Source organism: Epinephelus fuscoguttatus, linkage group LG16, assembly GCF_011397635.1.
Source record: "Epinephelus fuscoguttatus linkage group LG16, E.fuscoguttatus.final_Chr_v1".
Classification (NCBI taxonomy): domain Eukaryota; kingdom Metazoa; phylum Chordata; class Actinopteri; order Perciformes; family Serranidae; genus Epinephelus; species Epinephelus fuscoguttatus.
The window spans coordinates 8583352-8601464 of NC_064767.1; the positions used below are offsets into that span (position 1 = coordinate 8583352).

The 18113-nt window shown below is 41.4% G+C and overlaps 1 protein-coding gene across 2 annotated transcripts in view; it reads right to left on the bottom strand.

Annotated features, from left to right (window-relative positions):
- Window positions 1-18113, bottom strand: part of kcnh1a (potassium voltage-gated channel, subfamily H (eag-related), member 1a) — a 67738-nt gene that overhangs the window by 31611 nt on the left and 18014 nt on the right. For both annotated transcript variants that reach the window (XM_049600979.1, XM_049600980.1), the window contains 2 exons: window positions 16188-16306; window positions 15524-15916 (listed from right to left, as the gene is read on the bottom strand). In XM_049600979.1, coding sequence (XP_049456936.1) covers window positions 15524-15916; window positions 16188-16306 — 512 coding nt within the window. The remainder of the gene's footprint in view (window positions 1-15523; window positions 15917-16187; window positions 16307-18113) is intronic.

Sequence of the window (18113 nt, forward strand, 5' to 3'; positions counted from 1 at the left end):
ACTGGGATTAATAAAGTGGGCAGTGGATAAAATTAACTTTGATAGCTGTTTGTGTAAAGAAATATAACACAAGATCTAATACACAGTGCACAAAATATGATGTGCAGTATTTGTTTCTGTTTATTTATCTATAATGAATCTAAACCTCTCTATAAAGTGACAACTGTTAATTAAAAATAATCTGCCTCAGTCTGCATTCACTATAAATGATCTTTTTTATCATACAAAAGAAGCGATTAAACCCACTGTGGACACAAAGTATGATGAAGTGATGAACTCCTGTGTTTGCTCAGAGTCTTCCATGTCAGATATTAAATAAAAAAAACATCCAAGCACTTTAAAGGATCAATATGAAAGTGTTTGAACCAAGAGTAAATATGATATGAAGACAACAGCAAACAGAGAATAAGGAGGAAAAACACAAGATTCAGAGTGTGAACATATGCCGAGTGGATTTTAAAAACATTCCTGTGCAGTGTGATGAAACTGTAAAACTTGGAGCAGTTACATAACCAGCTGCTAAATGTCTACTCAGCTTATATTGAAACACCCACTCAAACAGACAATTGCAGTCCCATCAGTTTGCTGCTGGTATGCGCTCTGTGTGTGTGTGTGTGAGCGTGCTGGCAGTGGTATTGATTTGCTAATGTGCTGTGGTCTGCAATGCGAGTACAACTGCAGCGCTCGCTGTCACTTGATCTGATCTCGCTGCCTGTCAGACACCTCAGCTCCTCTGAAATCACTTTACAGACCTGAGCTCGAACACAATTCAATTATCGATGCGGTCGTGTTTTGAGTTCTGTTGCAAACTCTGCAAACACAAGTTGGGAGAGAAGTTCATCACTGAATAGACTTAAAATAGACTTTACATTTTGGGAAATATTACAGGGAGTTAGATGAGATGTCTGTACTCTAAATATGAAGTTAGAGCCAGCAGGTGGTTTAAAAATACACCCTACAGCATCTCTAAAGCTCATCAGTTAACACAGTGTATTTTATTTGTTTAATTTGGACACAAACAGAAATTTAAAAAGAGACAGGAAATTACATGCTAGCTGATTTGTGCTAAATTATGCTAACTGGGCTGGAATCAAACTATTCGCCCTCCTGCTGAGACTGTTAGCTTAGGGTGTTTTCATATAAGTACGATTGATTCGTATGGTGATTGCCCCCCTTCTCTACTCCCCCACTAGTCAGCGTTCACATTAGCAGTATTGTTCTGTACCCGAATACACTTGCAGCATCATGTATGTGATATGTTGTTGTGGTATAATGTAGAAAAAGGTGCCACTGACACAGACACTGCTGCCCTGGAGACTGTTATCAGCAGGTGGAGCAGCAAGGCGAAGCTCTGCTGTCGGGTGTCGGAGTTCTCTGAGTGTAGGTCGACTGCGGCTGTGAAGTCGGATCTAGACTGTTTCTTAACTGGTTAAAAACTCCTTGTAGCTGTGATAAACAGCACTCCACTTCCATGTTTTTGAACAGTTGGTGTTCACACCTGATACAGTGCCGAAGCACACATGAACTGTACTCAAGACCACTTTTTCAAGTGGACTCGGCAGGGATTGGAGTACTCTGGTCAGGTTTGGGGTACTGTCACAGTGTTAAGGTAAACAACAAATAAGTCTGCACACCAAGTAGCACCCGCCTGGAAGCCAGGTCGACACCTTGAGCCCTTTGTCACGCTCCACAGGTAATTTCTAAACAGTTTTTGTAGTGTGGCGTGGGGCATTATCCTGCTGGAGGGCCACTGCCATTGGGGAGTACTGTGGGTGGAACATGTCAGGTGGTATCCACATGAATGCCGGAACCAAAGGTTTCCCAGCAGAACAATGCATTGGAACAAAATAATCAAAGTTATTCACTTCACCTGTCAGTGGATTTAAAGGGGAACTAATGCTTTTTTTTACCTGGGCCCTATTATCCGATCTACTTTTGTCTAAATGAGTGATAGGATGTTCAATATCTGACATTTCTCCAGTACGAAGCTAGGGCTGACCTGCCTACTGACCTATCCAGTTGGTCAAAATGGGGTAAAAATTCGGACTTGTTTGTTGAAGTAAAAAGTCTGGCTCTGAAAACTCACATCTCGCGAGATTTGAGTTGTTGCAGGAAGTTACCGCTGGAGTGAGCTTACAAACGCGAGGAGTTACTCTGTTTGGAGTAGTCATGGCTGAATTTTTACCCGATTTTGACCAGCTGGATCTGGATGAGCCATTTGAATTTGATGACCGCCCATATTTATTTGAACACAGAGTACACGGACGTACATGGACGCAGAGCTAATTGAAATTGAAGAGCGGACGAGGAGAGAGAGGGAGCAGCAACAGGCAGAGGAACATGTCCAAATCCAGCTTAAGGTAAACACAGATGTTCATTTCTCCTTTCTGTTACGTTGTCAGATAATTATACTAACAATCCGAGCCTACCTGTGTGAACAAAATGCACTTTTAGTGGACGTATTTTAACGTTGTTTGACGCTGTCCCAGTGCCCTATTATTCAATATCACGCAAGTTCACAGGCTGCAGGCAGGTCAGCCCTAGCTTCATGCTGGAGGAATGTCACATATTGAACATCCTATCACTCATTTAGACAAAAGTAGATCGGAAAATAGGGCCCAGGTTGAAAAAAATATTAGTTCCCCTTTAAGGTTTTGGCTGATCGGTGTATACAAACAGTCAGGCCACACATAGAAATAAAGGAACATGAAGAAAAACACACTGGTGACTTTCTGTCATGTACCAGAAGTCGGAGGAAGAAACGTGTGGCTTGAAACATCAACTCTGCCTTAAAATCTTTATAAACGGGAGCTTCTTGGTGTGCAGACTTATTTGTTTTTTTTTTCTTGACAGATGTTTCTTTGGTCCAGCACGCACTCCATTGAACACTGGGATGTGAGAGTCTTTTGTACTGTTTTTGTACTGTCAGTGTTCCCACTAATTAAACTGAGCTGGACTTTGGGGTCAAGTGTACTCAGGCCAAAATCCCTGATGTGAAGCCTCCTTAGTCTGAGGACTTGGGCAGGGGGTAACTGTCTGGCTCCATAAGTTCAAAAACACACCCACCAACACCTCTAAACCTCGTTAATTAACTGTGGAGGTGAGCATGGTTGGTGTTCAGCTGCAGGAGGGAGAGGTGTGGGGACGGCTCAGGAGAGCAGTGTCAGGTGAGCTTATTGGCGCAGCTGGTGCTCGTTGTTTAATCATAGTCTCCCTTTAAATGCAGCGGCGTGCTGGACCTCGGAGGACCGCCACATGCCAGAGACACACTCGGATTTTGCTTGCTGTACGACTGGAGATATTGTTAGCCGAACTGTGTCGGGAATTTGGAGCAGCTGGACAATGAGAAGCCGAGCAACCAGAGGCACATGGTGAAGAAGCCGGGTATTTATGTTGAAGGTGTGTGTGAGCAGTCATCAGAATAAAAGAACCTGTTTGGGCTGGGGGAACTCACCATGACACTGAGACCTGCTACATTAACCCATATCACAAATTGTTGTTTTTACATTTGTTTGTGTGCAAATTAAACCATTTTTACTTCTAAACTAAGTTAATCTACTCCTGGCTTTCACAGACATCACAGCGGCTTCGACTTCTCATCACTCGCAGCAACAAAGCAAATAAAGGAAATTAAAGATAAGAGTCATTTTGTGTAAAAAAAAAAAAAAAAGAAAAAAAAAGTAGTCTAATTACCCGTTATTATGTAATAAGTACCATTATCTTTTCTACAGATGAAGGCAGTAAACTCCCACAAACTTTGTTCCCTAATATTAGTTTAATGCCTTCTTTTTCCTACGCACTTTTAATTTATTATCAAGTCACTGTAGAAATAAGTGTTGCAGTTTTCAGACAATTGTAATTTTGTAAAAGAGATATATCCATGTTTAAAAACACCTTTCAGCCATAATAAAATTTGCAATTAAACAGCAGTTAGTCTAACAGAAATCCTGCACAATTCTGAATACTTGTTTACTTACATGTGCTCTATTTACACCTTTTATTGTGTAAAATTTATTTAGTTTAGTGATGAAAGTATGCAGGAATTTTAAACTTGCCATTGTGTGAGGATTTGTGGCAACTATTTTATGTTTCATAACCTAATGTACACCCCAATATCAAATATTAAAGGAACAGTGTGTCAGATTTAGGGAGATTAATAGCAAAAATACATGGTACACGGGCGTGGTGTGACATGTCAGCTGTGGCATGCCCGTGTTAGACCCCTGTGAGGGGAGAGAGAAAGAAATGAAACAGTCACGATGTTGCTGGCTTTGAGTCCAAAATATAATGAACCAGCCGCGAGCAACACCCGGAAGTGCTATGCAATCAAAACATCTCTACACCAAAGCAATGAATTACAGATATCAACTGATTATTCTACTTCCAGAAATAAAGGAATATTACAAATTATTTTTCGACACTTTTTTTTAACATATTAAAGGAATTAAATTAGCGTGCATTTTCAAATTGTTATTAATTGTTTTACATTCAGTGCATATTTTTTATATCCATAGCTCTCGGCTCGTTCATTACACTTTGGACTTGAAGCCAGCCACATTATGTCCGCTTCATTTCTTTCCTTCTCCCCCTACAGGGGTGTAACACCCGCAGCAGACCGCAACCATTATGATCAACTGAAGGTGCTACACTGACCATGGAAGCTACACTTGCACATGTTATTTTTCCCCATCTACGTGCGGCTCCACAGCCCTTCAACAAGTAAAAACTACATATAACTTTATAAAAAAAAAAAAATAAGCGCAATCGGTTTCAAAAGGCTAAAAACTAATACCTCATTGTACTAAAGGCGATGCAGAGCAACCCTCTGTGTGTTTTTACATTTCTCATTAAAATAAATCAATCAAATCGATGCACCCTATCGTTTAAGTGATCCAGTTAATTAATTCAGTACCAGTTAACATAATCTATACACTTCCAAACCCTCCATAATCAACTGCATTATTGCTTGGCAAAACTCAATACACACATAGTGAAGCAGGCAGCAACCACACGCTGCGGGGACGAAGCCTGTGTAGCAGCTAAAAAGCTGACACGCTGTGTCCGGGCCCCGTGTATTTTAGCGGTGTCTAGCGGTGAGGATGGCAGATTGCAACCAGCTGAACTTCCCCCCCAGTTAGGATTCCTTTGGTGTTCATTGTTCAGGAGGTTTTTACCATGAGCCGAATTATCTGCTGAGGTCTCTTCCTCTCCAAAATGAACAGACTTGGTGATTTTTAACCTGCAAAAACACTGAATACAGCAGTTTCATGTTAGTAAAACAGTGTTTTTCCAACGCTGCTCGTCGCAGAGGAGCTTCTAATTATGATGGCTGAGATGAGGACGCGAAAACGCGAATGGCACTGTCTGAAGCCAGTGTTTGGTTTGTCTGTTCTGGGTCACTGTAGATGTCGATCTCTGCCGATGAGGACCCGCTCCCTATGTAAATATAAACGTCTCATTCTGACGTAACGAAAACCCAACAGTTCTTATTTTCTGATGATTTTACACCAAAGAAAACTTGTTATATTATATTCCATTTCTGCCAATATATCCCCCCAAACCCAACACACTGGACCTTTAAAACATCTTAATGAAAAGTCATAATTTCCAGCTTCTGACACAATTTGGCCAAAATAAAGAAAAGATGTTGTTAAAGGCGGCTAAAAGAAAGAGGTGGTTCTTTAATGCACAGCACAATACTGTTCAAATGTTCAAATGTTCAAACCCCCCCTCCGTTAAAGTATATTTTCAATGCGAGGATGATTTTTATTTTGGATATTTTAACACTGCTGCAGTCAATCTGTCACAACTGACATGTTTGTTACTGCTGACGTGAGGACTGAATCAGCTCTCATGCTGCTTTAATGATGCTGTTGCTCATTTTCAAATTGTACTGTAGAACATAATGTGATAGATGTTATCTCCTGGCAATAAAACGCTTCAGCAGGGAAGAAAAAACACAAGTTAACTTGCTTTCTGTGACATTTATTTCATGCGTTGATGCGTCTGCTGTCGTACTCTCATCGGGCACCGCAGCCGAAATGTTGGTGCAAGAATAAATGTCACAGGAAATGTGCCTGATGGAGAGTTAATACAACGTGTTTGTCAAGTGTGCATGTGTGTTCTGCAAGTAAAAAATAAAACACAAAACTGTTCATAATCATATTCTAATCAAACTGAAGCCTACTTGAGTGACAGCTCGGTGGTTCCAATTCTTCCCATCGCGTCCCATGCATGAATACAGGCAGAAGAGGGAGGGGAGGGGGGAGGGGCATGCAGACAGAACGGATGAAAAAGAAGAAAAACAAAAATGAAGCACAAGTAAGAGAGAAGACACTTGATCAGTCGTAAGCGGTGAATAAACACATGAGAAAACCAATATTCAATAAAGGCTTCAAATGAAAAGAAACATAAAACCTTACGTGCAGTATGACCAAAGCATGCAACTTTTTTAACAGCTTTTTTTTTTTGCAGCAACATGAAGTGAGTCACGTGTTGTTGTTTTGGGTTATCAGTCATTAGAAACCGAAACGAAACAATGACTGTGAGGTTCAGTCAGTCCCGAGGTGGCGGCGCTTTAAGATTGCCAAGAACAACTTTGACAGCCGCTCCTCGTTAATGATCTTCCCCTCCCTATTTGGAAACCTGTTGGGAAAAACAGCCATCAAAGTTATTCATGTCAGTCGTTAAGGTCTGTAGCAGCAGCAAGATGTTTCGGCTCCCACTTTAATAACATTGTTTACCCGCCTTCATTTACCCTTGCCATGGATTGCCTCAAAGCAATTTGGAGCAAATTGGAGTCACTGAGTTGTTGCAGGGACGCAGTGGAAGATGATCCTGGAAGTGGATGGTCATAGTTCTCATGTTGGTTCACAGCCAATGAGTCCATAACCCTATCATAGGGTAAATGTACACTTGAACCTCACAGTCAGTATAAAATAAGAAGCTGTACTGTGAAGTGTAGGGCTGCAACTAAACTACTTTTACTATTGCTGATTCTTTTTTCAGTTTCTATAAAATCCAAGAGTCCGAGGTGACGCCAGCAAACTTGTTTCAGTCCAAAATCACATTATACGCAATGTATAATTATATAAAACTGAGAAAAGCATCTAATCTTTTTCACCAACCTATCTACAAAATAAGCCCAAAACCAAACAATCTCTTCAGCAGACAAAGCCTGATTTACAGCTTAAAGGGGAACTTCTGTATTTTCAAACCTGGACCCTATTCCCCCATGTTCATGTGTCTAGGTGAGTAATAGGAACAACAGCTAAGTGGCCCTGTGCTGAGCGAGACCACTGCAGCCAGCAACAGCATAACAGGCTGCAATGTAATCCCTGTGGGCAACTGAGCAACGTGAATGTACAACCACTAAAAGTGCTTGTTTTTGCCACTGACAGGCTCAGATTGTTATTATGAGTGTCTGACATTATGAAAAGATAGACCTTTTAGTTGAAACCAAACCAAACACTTCCGGTATGGTACCTTAGGAACCAACTGTAACCCTTCTAACCCTAGGTCCGCTAAGTGTTTCCACCACAAACAGTCCTCTTAAATGTGGGCAGGGTTGTTGTCACTCACTGCTCCGTCCAGCCCTTTCCTCCTTTATCAGTCTGCACCTTATTTATCGTCCACAGAACGAGGCTGCACGCTGACATTTTCAGAACAAAATAGAACAGGCTGCAGTGAGAGTCTCTCTCCATATTTAAGCATAGTGAGTTTGTGCATTTAGTCCTTCTCAGGCAAGCTCAGGGGTTTAGTGTTGCCGTAGCCCACAGGAACAACGCTCCTGGCACTTTTTTTTCCTCCAAGTGAGGATTAGAATATATGGAGCTTGAATAATCCGGTCAAAATGTATATGTATTTTTAAACGCTTGAAGATCCACTCATTACTAAAAGTGTATGTCATATAAAAACAAAAGTGATGATCAAAGTTGTCACAGTGAATTTTAAGGTGTGCTGATGGATTCACGTTGAGTAACATTACAAGGTAACGTTCCACCTTAAAGTCGCCGGCAGTCGGCCCAGTGAATTATTTTTCTCAGACTCCAGCTGCTGTGAGAGGCAGCAAAACATCCTTTCATTTTATAGTTACAGTTTACTAATAAAACTCTCCACAGTATGAACAGTGGTTACATGAGCCTCAAAACCAGACACAACTCAGCCCTGAGCAGAGCGACCGTCCTCTACTGACCAATCAGGCTGCAGTGTTCACAGCTCCACCTTTTAGTACCAGATCTGTGTGCTAGGTACCCCAACAGAGGGGGGACCAAACATGGGGACGGTACGGAACGGTTCCATTGGTACCATCTACAACTTGTCACAGTGGAAACAGAAAACTGAACTGAAAACAAACCTGACTGCTTGGTGGAAACGGGGCTTTTGTTCAACCAGAAACAGACCTGAAATCACTGTCACCAAACCCACCAGACTCCATCTGAATAAACAGTCATTTCAGCGTGTATAGAACCAGCATATTTTCACATCTAACTGGGTGAATTAAGGGTTTATTTCAACCAAAACAGAGTTCCTGGTTGCTGGAACAGAGGAAAGACAAACCAAGATGGCTTTGATGAGTTTTATTTTGCTTCTGCTGACTTTCAATTAATTGTGTTTAAGGATAATTAAATTACGGTTTATTCAAATGTAGTCTGGTGGGCGTGACGATAGAGAGCTTGGGGCTGTTTCTAGTTAAACAAAAAGGATTTTACTCTTTAACAAAAAGGTCTGTCTCTGTAAGGATCCTTTTAATAATGTTGTGAGACACTAACACTAACCCTAACCCACAATCTGAGCCTGTCAGTGGGGAAAAAAAGCACGTTTAGTGGCGGTGCTCAATTGCCCACAGGGATTACATAGCAGCCTGTTTAGCCACAACGGTCTCACTCAATACTGGACAATCTCTTTTTTTAAATTATTGCTTCAATTGGTCAATTAGACACAAACACATGAGAATATAGGTTCCAGGTTGAAAAATACCACAGTTACCCCTTTAATCTCCTGTGCCATAGTATCAAAAAACTATTAAAAACACATTTAAGAGCCACACCGTTGGACCAGGCATGACCATGACCACCCCATTTTTACTTTCAATTTCTGGCAGCATCCTCAGAGACAAAATCTGCTGTTTATACTACTGAAACAAATAAATAACACCGTGGCTGTGACAAATTGTGCACTTACTCACCATCTACTACTCATTTACTATACTGGGAACTCTCTTATACTGTCGAGTGCCAAATGGCCCAAATCCCCCACATTTTCCTGCCTACACAAAGCATGATGCAAGTTAGCTCACAAGTTAATAAATGTTAGTAGGACACACCAACTTATGTTTCATTGTGGGGTATTTTCCAGGGTTGTAACCAACAATTATTGTCATTATCGATTAATCAGCCCATTATTGTCTTGTTCTTTGACCCAAAGTGAGTCCACGTTTTGTTTGCGTGCATGCAGCAGAGGTGATACACATTCCTCCCAATGGTGTCACACAATTCCACTGATCGACACGTCAAGATATGCAGCAATGCGTCACCAAAGGCTTTGCAAATGTTTCATGATGACGTTTTTTTTTTTTTTTTTTTTATCTCGAGGATACACACACTGTGTTTTAGCTTTTGTTTGCTTACAAGAAAATTCCACAGGGCGCCAAAAATCAACAAATCATTTGGTTTGCAGAATAATAAAGAGGGTAAAATATGCGCAACATGATTCCCCTGAGCATAAATTGTTTGTTTTGTCCAACAAAACAAAATGTTAAAATATTTAACTTACTATCAAGGAAACCAGCAAATAGTCAGGTATGTGAAGCTGTAACCAAAGAGTTTGTGTCATTTCTGCTTAAAAATGAATCGACTAATTTCAGATTTCACACACAGCCATCGGCATAATGAAGGAATTTGTCTCTCAAAGCAACGGTGTGGCTCTTTTAGAAAGCTCAAATAACAGTGGCCCTATCTTCTAAATCACAAAGCTTGTTGTTTTCCCCTCCTGCTGACCTCTGACTGCTTCTGCTCCGGCCACTTGAACTTGTCAGCGTTTAGGATGCTGAAGCATTGAAAGACTAGAAAGCAGCCAAAATGCTGGACCTGCAAATAACACTCAGAGCTCGCAGCCAACCAACAAGCCTCTATTTTTAAATCATTACCCCAGCATTTCATATCACCCTGTACTGTGTTTGCTACCCGGCAGCCCCCGAGAGCCAACATACACTGTGCTGCTTGCTGTGTGACGCACCACGTTGTTTAATGCTTTCACAGCATTTTACACAGCCCCAGTAACACACACACACACACACACACACACACACACACACACACACACACCATGAAACGTGACACACAGGTGCACACAGACACTCACACAATGATGCATTATTAGAATGAAAACCGGCAAGTGCAGGACCCTGAGGCTCCATTTAATCAATGTGTGTGTGGACACTTGGACCTGATTCAAAACTGTGGTTGCACCATAAAAGATATTTTCAATCAGATGCAGCTGGAGACTTAACAATCAGCAAACACATGCAATATTTTCACATGTAGGCATTATGTAAAGTTATTTTCCACCCTCACTGAAGGTCGTAACTGAACAACCTGTTTCTTCCATTTTGCAAAAGAAAACTGGTCAATGAGAAACATTTTCAGTTCCAACACCAGCATACACTCTCATTTATGCACATATATAAGCAGATGGCAAAAGTGTAATTGCGACCAACTCAAACTTCTCGTCTGGTAGCACAACATGCCTCAGCTTTAATCACACACGACTCGGTCCTTTTGTCAGCTGTCATTAGGTGTTAATGGTTTTAGGGCATCAGTGACACAGCAGAGCGCTGAGGAGCGCCTCAGTTTAATAATGTAACGCTCCTTCCCCAATTAAAACGTGCCAATTATCTCAAGATCCTGTGATAGCTCTCCAGCAGACACTCCTCATTACGGTCCAACATTTACGAATTCACAAACAAGCATATTATTATGTTGCTCATTCCAACCTCGTTTTTCTCACTGTCACTACACAAAACAACAACCAGTGAACAGAGCCTGGTCTCCACTGTCACGATGTTGTTAAATGTGGCTGAGTGCCTGCGTGGAAACCTCATAACCTGTCACTCACCTCAGGAATGATCACCTCTCGGATTTTAACTCCAGCCCAATTTAGTGGCAGAAAGTTGAGCGGACAGGGCACGAGGTCAACTCTTCCAATCTGTCAGCATGGAGACAGCTAGTTCAGCTAGCTTACTGTGTGCTGTTTCTATGGTGACGATCCTCAAGAGCTCTCTGATGTTTGATTTCAGCACAATGATTCAGGTTATTAAATTACGGCCACTAAAACAGAAGATTTTTACTTTGTTGGTCTGTGATCTGAGTTATGGATTAAAACATCTCCTCCACCAAGCTATGTCACATGACACATATTTTCTGATTATGTGATTTATAATAATTATCTTGTTACATATCAAGAAGCCCATGAAATGGAAAATTGGACTGTGTGTAACAGTGTGACTCACCAAATGAGTCTGACTCTGTGTTTGGGAATATTCCTAAAACACTACTTAATAAAATCATTTGCTCATTCAGACCATGAGTTACATTTTTCTGCAATCAAAATGACTGATATACAGATATGAAGATATATCCTATAAGATAAAACAGATGTTTCTAAAGTTTTTCTTTCGGGAAATAATCGGTAGTTGAAAATAGGTAATAAATTGCAATTATGTTACTGCAATACTCAGCGTATCACAAAAATGTTGTATGGTGACTTCAACGAATATTTCACTTGCAAAATGACTATACGTATATCAGTCAATCATCCTGTGTTACACTGAATTTGTGAAGAGGAAAATGAGGGCCGTGTTGTGTTCAGGAAGTACAGCTGCATCAGGGACTGTACACATGCCGCATTTTTTGCACCCTCAAAGTCATTGTTTTTAACGTAGATGCGCAGAAGGCAGCTCAAACCCCAGAGTGACGCCAGAGTAATCCCAGAGCGACGCAGTCACAGCGTGCACACGTTCCCAAGTGCCTATTGTTCAGGGCATGACGGCTACGCTTTGAGATAAACAGAGTTCAACTTTTGGAACATGACAGCTGGAAGATATCTTTCCCTTCTTCTGTAAATATCAGTCTGTCTTAAATATGAAGAAGAAGTTGATCGTGTTAGTGCAGGGCTACCCAGAGCTTTACATCTGTCCCACGGACGATAGGTCCACACACTTATAAACAGAAGATCAGGGGTCTGTTTCAGAAAGGAGGTTCAACAAACTCTGAGCCTAACAATGAACTCTGAGTTGAGTAACGCTGAGATGGGAAACTCTGGGTTACGGGTTTCAGAACAGGTGATTTCAATCTGTTCAATCAAAACAGAGTTTGTTCACTCTGAGTTAAGCGCGTGCACCACAACTTTAAAAAGCCGCCATCAATGGAGCCCTGATACCATGATTCACCATGGCAACAAGCTACAAGAAAAGGTCTGCATTTTTTTACTCCTCTGGAGTTGGATATGTTAATGCGCTCATACAGTGAATTTGAAGCTGTTTTCAGGAAGAAGAGTAACATGGCTGCAGCAGCGAAGGAACGGGAGTCGACGTGGGAGAAAATTACTGCTCGAGTCAATGCGTAAGTTTAAATTTATTTTATACATTTATGCAATCACAATAATGTTAGGCTACAGATGCAAACAGGTGGAATGGTGTTAAAGCTAAAATTTAGTTCACTTAGATGCAATCCCACCTCATTATTTTTCAAGTGAAAATGGTCTAAAAACAAGTTACTTTTAGGTGTGATTTGTTTTGACTAGAAATGAGACACATATTCTTGGTATGATTTTGAGTTTTTGCAGTGTGATGCAGTCTGACATTTCGAGACAGTCAATCCACCAGCACATTAATGCTGTGAATAGACTTCATATTCACATAGTCTCCATTTTGTGAAGGAGCAATGATGGGAATGTGGGTTCCATCAATGCACCCTATCACACCGGGAAATCCTGAAAGAAATTAAAATGACTAATCCCTGTCTGAGGTTGCAGCACCATGTCATTAACTGAATATGATTTATAATCATAAATTTTAACTGATTTCTACATCATTCACCTGCAATCCTGTGGAACTGCTCCTTGATGACCCTCACAGGTTTATGTCCAGGGAACACAACAAAAGAGTTTAATAGACGTTTCAGAGCTAGGGACACTTTTCTCACAACCTTACTGATATTTTCTGCTTCTCCAATATTATACCGAAAACTCCCGTTTGCAAAAAAACGAAGAGCAACACAAAGAATCTGGGTAGATGAAAGTGCACGTCCACGGTTGGTGACGTTGGTTATGTCACGACAGATGACATACAACTGTGTGTGTGGCGTAAGAGGGAGGAGACAGCTAGAAACTCGAGGTTCATTGAAGAAAACCTGCTCCCGACCAGGTTAGGTTCACAGAGTCAGTTGCCATAGTAACTGACACCGAGCTTCAGTTACCTCTCTTTCTGAAACGGGCTGGAGTTACTCCGCTTTCTCTGGTTTAAGTTACCTCCCTTTCTGAGAGTGAACCCAGAGTTTCCCTCATTTCAGGGTTAACAGGCTCAGAGTTTTCACTAAACCTGCTTTGTGAAACGGACCCCAGCTCTGCACTCAGGATTTCAGGTAAACGGGCTATGGTACCGGGCTTGTCGAGGTTGCTTAGCAAACACGCTCTTGAAAGCTGGCACAGAAAAGGCACAAGAGTAGCACCCAGCACCAAACCTCTCTTTTGCCAGGTGGTTAAAGATGGTGCATATGTACAGTCCCTAAATGGGTCTTGGATTATACTCAGGGCCGCCCCTCCCCAAACACAGAACACGCGCTGTGCGTAGGGCCTCATCTTCCATGGGGGGCCACATTTTGCGCAAGGGGACGCATTTGCGCATATGCGCAATGGATGCGCACATGCGCTTCCGTGAGGCGTGCGTAGAATCAGCTCGAGGAAGGAGAGAAGAGACCTGACCGCCCATGCGTCGCTGCAATGATTGACAGCACTCCACATCTGAACAATAAGAGGGGTGCGCTGGCAGGCACTTGCAGAGCTGCAGCAGGTGAAGAGTTGTCGACATGTCGTCCAAAAGAGCCTCAGGAGTATGTGCGGGGATGGGAGGTCGGATGTTCCCAGAGAGGGGAGAGGGAGAAATATAGCTAAATAAGATGAAAATAGAAAAGAATGTCTCTGTATTTTATTTCTGTTTTCAGTGTTTAATTAAGGTGGGAGAGGCGGAGGGCTGAGGGAGATCGGACGCCTCCAGAGAGGGGAGAGGGAGAAATATAACAAAATAAGATTAAATAGGAAAAACCTGTCTCCCTCTTTTATTTTATTTTCAGTGTTTAATCAAGGGTGGGGGGCTGAGGTGGTGGAAGTTACTTTGTTTTGATGAGTAATTGATGGCTGTTTGTGACTCAGATTTGTTTATTTATTTATTTCAGTTTGAAGTTATTTTTATTTAATATTTATTTATTTATTTCAGGTTGATTTTTTTATTTTATTTGACTCATACAGCCAAACTACTGTATCTACGGTATATTTGTTATTGCCAGTAAAGGTTGTCAAGTTAAATGGCAAGTTGTTGTACGGTCATTTTGTACCTATGATACATTTGGGATGGGGGCCTCCAAATAAAATTTCGCTTAGGGCCCCAATTTGGTCAGGGGCAGCCCTGATTATACTGCATGAGCTGTGTGAGAGTTAATAAACAAATGTTTGGTGTTTTGATATACACAGACCCCCATTACTGTAGTTTATGACAAATATTTGCCTTTTTGGATTCTTCTTTCACTGCTGGGGCAAGACAAACTAAGTTTTCTTCACAAATTCTATGTTACACACTGTGAGTAATTACTATACAAATAGTCATTTTGCAGGTGATGTATTCCTTTTAAGTACTGTGATAATAGTGTATTGTGGGGCCTCTGGTGATTCCCACTTCCATACATACACATACTCACATACATACCTAGCTAGTTGTTGTTTTTCTGTTAATCAATTAACTGTTAAGTCAGTAAAATGTCCAAAAAAGCCAATCAAACGTTCATAGAGCCCAAGGTGACGTCTTCAAATGTCTTGTTTTGTTTGATGACCAATCCAAAACCCAAAGATATTAAATTTACAATGATATATGACAAAGAAAAACTGAAAATCCTGAGGCTGGAATCAGGCAATGTTTGTCCTTTTATCTTAAAACTTAAATTAAGCAACTCATCAATGAATAAAATGGCTGCTGATTATTTTTGCATCTGATCAACCAATCGTTGTTTCCACCGCACATCAATTATTCTGCATAAAATATCAGAAGGATGGCCGTCACAATTTCCCAAACCTGTGATATATTGAAATTGCTTGTTATGTCCAATCAACAGTGCAAAACCCAAAAATATCTGGTTTACAATCACCAACACAAAGAGAAGCAGCCAATCCGCACATCTGAGAAGCTAAAACCAGTGGATGTTTGCCACAAAGGCTTCAAATGTGACTAAAGGATTAACAGAACCGCCGCACTCACCTCATCTACATTCTCGAAGGCGTTGATGACGTCATACGGCAGGCAGGACAGCAGGTCGATAACGAACCAGGTCTTCAGGTAGTTCATACGGATCAGCTTGGGGTCTGAGATGACCTCACCGGCGGGTCCGACGAAGGTGGTGTGGAAGTTTAAAACGATGTCCACCAGGAAGATGACGTCCACGATGCTGTCCACCACCAGCCACGTCACGTTGTTCTGCTTGGTCTTGAAAGAGACGTTGTAGGGCACCATGATGGCGGTGTAGAAGGTGAGGATGAGGATGACCCAGTCCCACGTGGTCTTGAAGAGGCAGTAGTGCAGGATGATGTGGGGAGGGGTTTTGGGGGTCTCCTGTTTGTACTGAGGTAGGATATCTGAGCCGAGCTGCAGGACCTGCCGAGAAACAGTGAGTCAGGTAAACTCAGCAGACAGAAACATAAAGAAACAAACGCAGCAGGAGGCCAAAAATACTGCGACTTAAATCATGTCGTTCTGACTGTGACGACAGCTCACCTGCTCAGAAGAATTGCTGCGTAAGTCTTAGAAGATGACCTGATCTAAAAGACTCACATTTTCTCAGTGTCCAAAGTTTGTTCTCAAAGTAAACAGTAATTATTTTTACCAAATCAACAGCAGAAATAAACATGGCGTGCATCCCTCGTACCTCAGCTAAGCGGGAGTGCTTGTGGACATTCTCTCCTTTGTGAACTGTGGGCTGCAGCTGTTGTAAGACTCCTCTACTGCTTGTCAGAGCTCGAGTCAGTCGGGCAAACTTTCCCCAGCCTGCGGATCAGAAACACATACAGTATGCACAAACTTTTACATAATGATTTTCAATATGTGTTCTGCTGCTGCGTCAATTCCTGGGGCCACTGCATGTTTTCAGAGTTTGTGGGAGCTGTGAAAAGACTCAGAGTCAGGGTCCTAAAAATACAGTTTCTAGGATTAAACAATTGCTAAGGATGCTAAGAAAAAAAACACTTTAAAGATTGTAACTAATCAGTTTAATTGGGTTAATTACTTGTATTTGTAGAGCACTATTAACAAGAACATGTTTGGGTTGCAGAGCTGTGAAAATGTAGGTTTTATATCCTTGTTTCTGTTCTACGACAACTTTTTGTGTTTGTATGGAGCACTTACACTCATCTTCCTGCTGAATTAAATCCATCTTTCTGGTGGTTTCAAGAACTTGAATTTTTTTTCTCCTGATCCATAAGAAATTACAACTGTTAGCAATTTAAGGTGTTTGAAAGTCTCCATAGGTCGCAGGAGAGGTGGTGGATGGGGTCCAACAAACAATGGACTCTGACCCAGGATCGCCGCGTCAGCTTCCTGAATGAATGTTGAGCTAAACCATGATGGTTTTTTTGTCTAAACCTAACCACGCACTCTTGTTCCACACGGAAATAAACATAAACACAAGTTGTTTTTCTGACATGAGTTCATTTAGAAAAAAAGACTGTTTGCATCTAACGAGCAGAAACTGTACATTTCCTGTGAAAATGGAAGTGTACTGGGCGGCACTAGCTCAGTCCATGGGGACTTGGTTTAGGAACTGGACGGCCACCGGTTCAAATCCCCGTCCAGACCAAGCATGGAGCATGGACTGGTGGCTGGAGAGGTGCCAGTAATGCATGTATAGGTCTAATTTGTGCTTGTGTGCGCATTTCGGGCCTGTGTGTATATAACAACAGGGAGAAAAAATTGAATTTCCCCTCGGTGATGAATGAAGTAATGACACAAGTAATGAAGTGTACCTTTTTCCTTCTTCTTAAGAGACACATTGCATGTAACAGGTGTAATTTGACAACAGACACAACCAGGATACCTAGAGCGTCATAATGTAGATGTGAAAGTCCACTGACAAACAGCGATATTTGACGAGTTGGGAGTGAGAACATGTTGTGATTTTTGTTGTAATGAAAACCCAGATAATGACATTTTTACTTACCGCAACAAAAAACCAACAGAAGATCAACGTCATCTGTTGTCAGTATTCTACATTAAACTGACGTTGGCATTAGACGCCCTGACATTGAATTTTGGTCACCCAAATGTCACAACCTAAATTAACCAAATATCAACATTTAACGATGAAGGTGTCCAGCTGGGAAAATATTGTCATTGATTGTTTGAAAAAAGGATTAAAATCAATGCAGCAGAACCAGAGGTTCGATGACAGTTATTCCTCGCACAGGTTACTTTAAACTATTTAAAGCAGTTTCCCTTGAGCATCTGAGAGCTTTATGGCGTCTTTAAGATGAGGTTTTTGTTTTCTGGGACACAGCTTCAGTGTTTTAGTTCACTCTCACTGCTCTCATTGTTTTTGGCTGCAGCACGCAGCTGTTTTCTGCAGAACAAAATCCCTAAAAAATGCTTTACATTATCTACTGGGACAAACAAAGTTAGCGACTACCCAGGTTTTCGCTCGAGAGTTGGTTGAGACTAAAAACAGAGCTGAAATTAAACTGGATGTTGGACTCACATTCACTCTGTCTCTGCCGGTTGTGTAAAAAGGCTACTGAAAGTTCACCATACCAAATCAAACAGAGATAATATGGCAATTTTGTCTTTATAGCTGGACTCCACT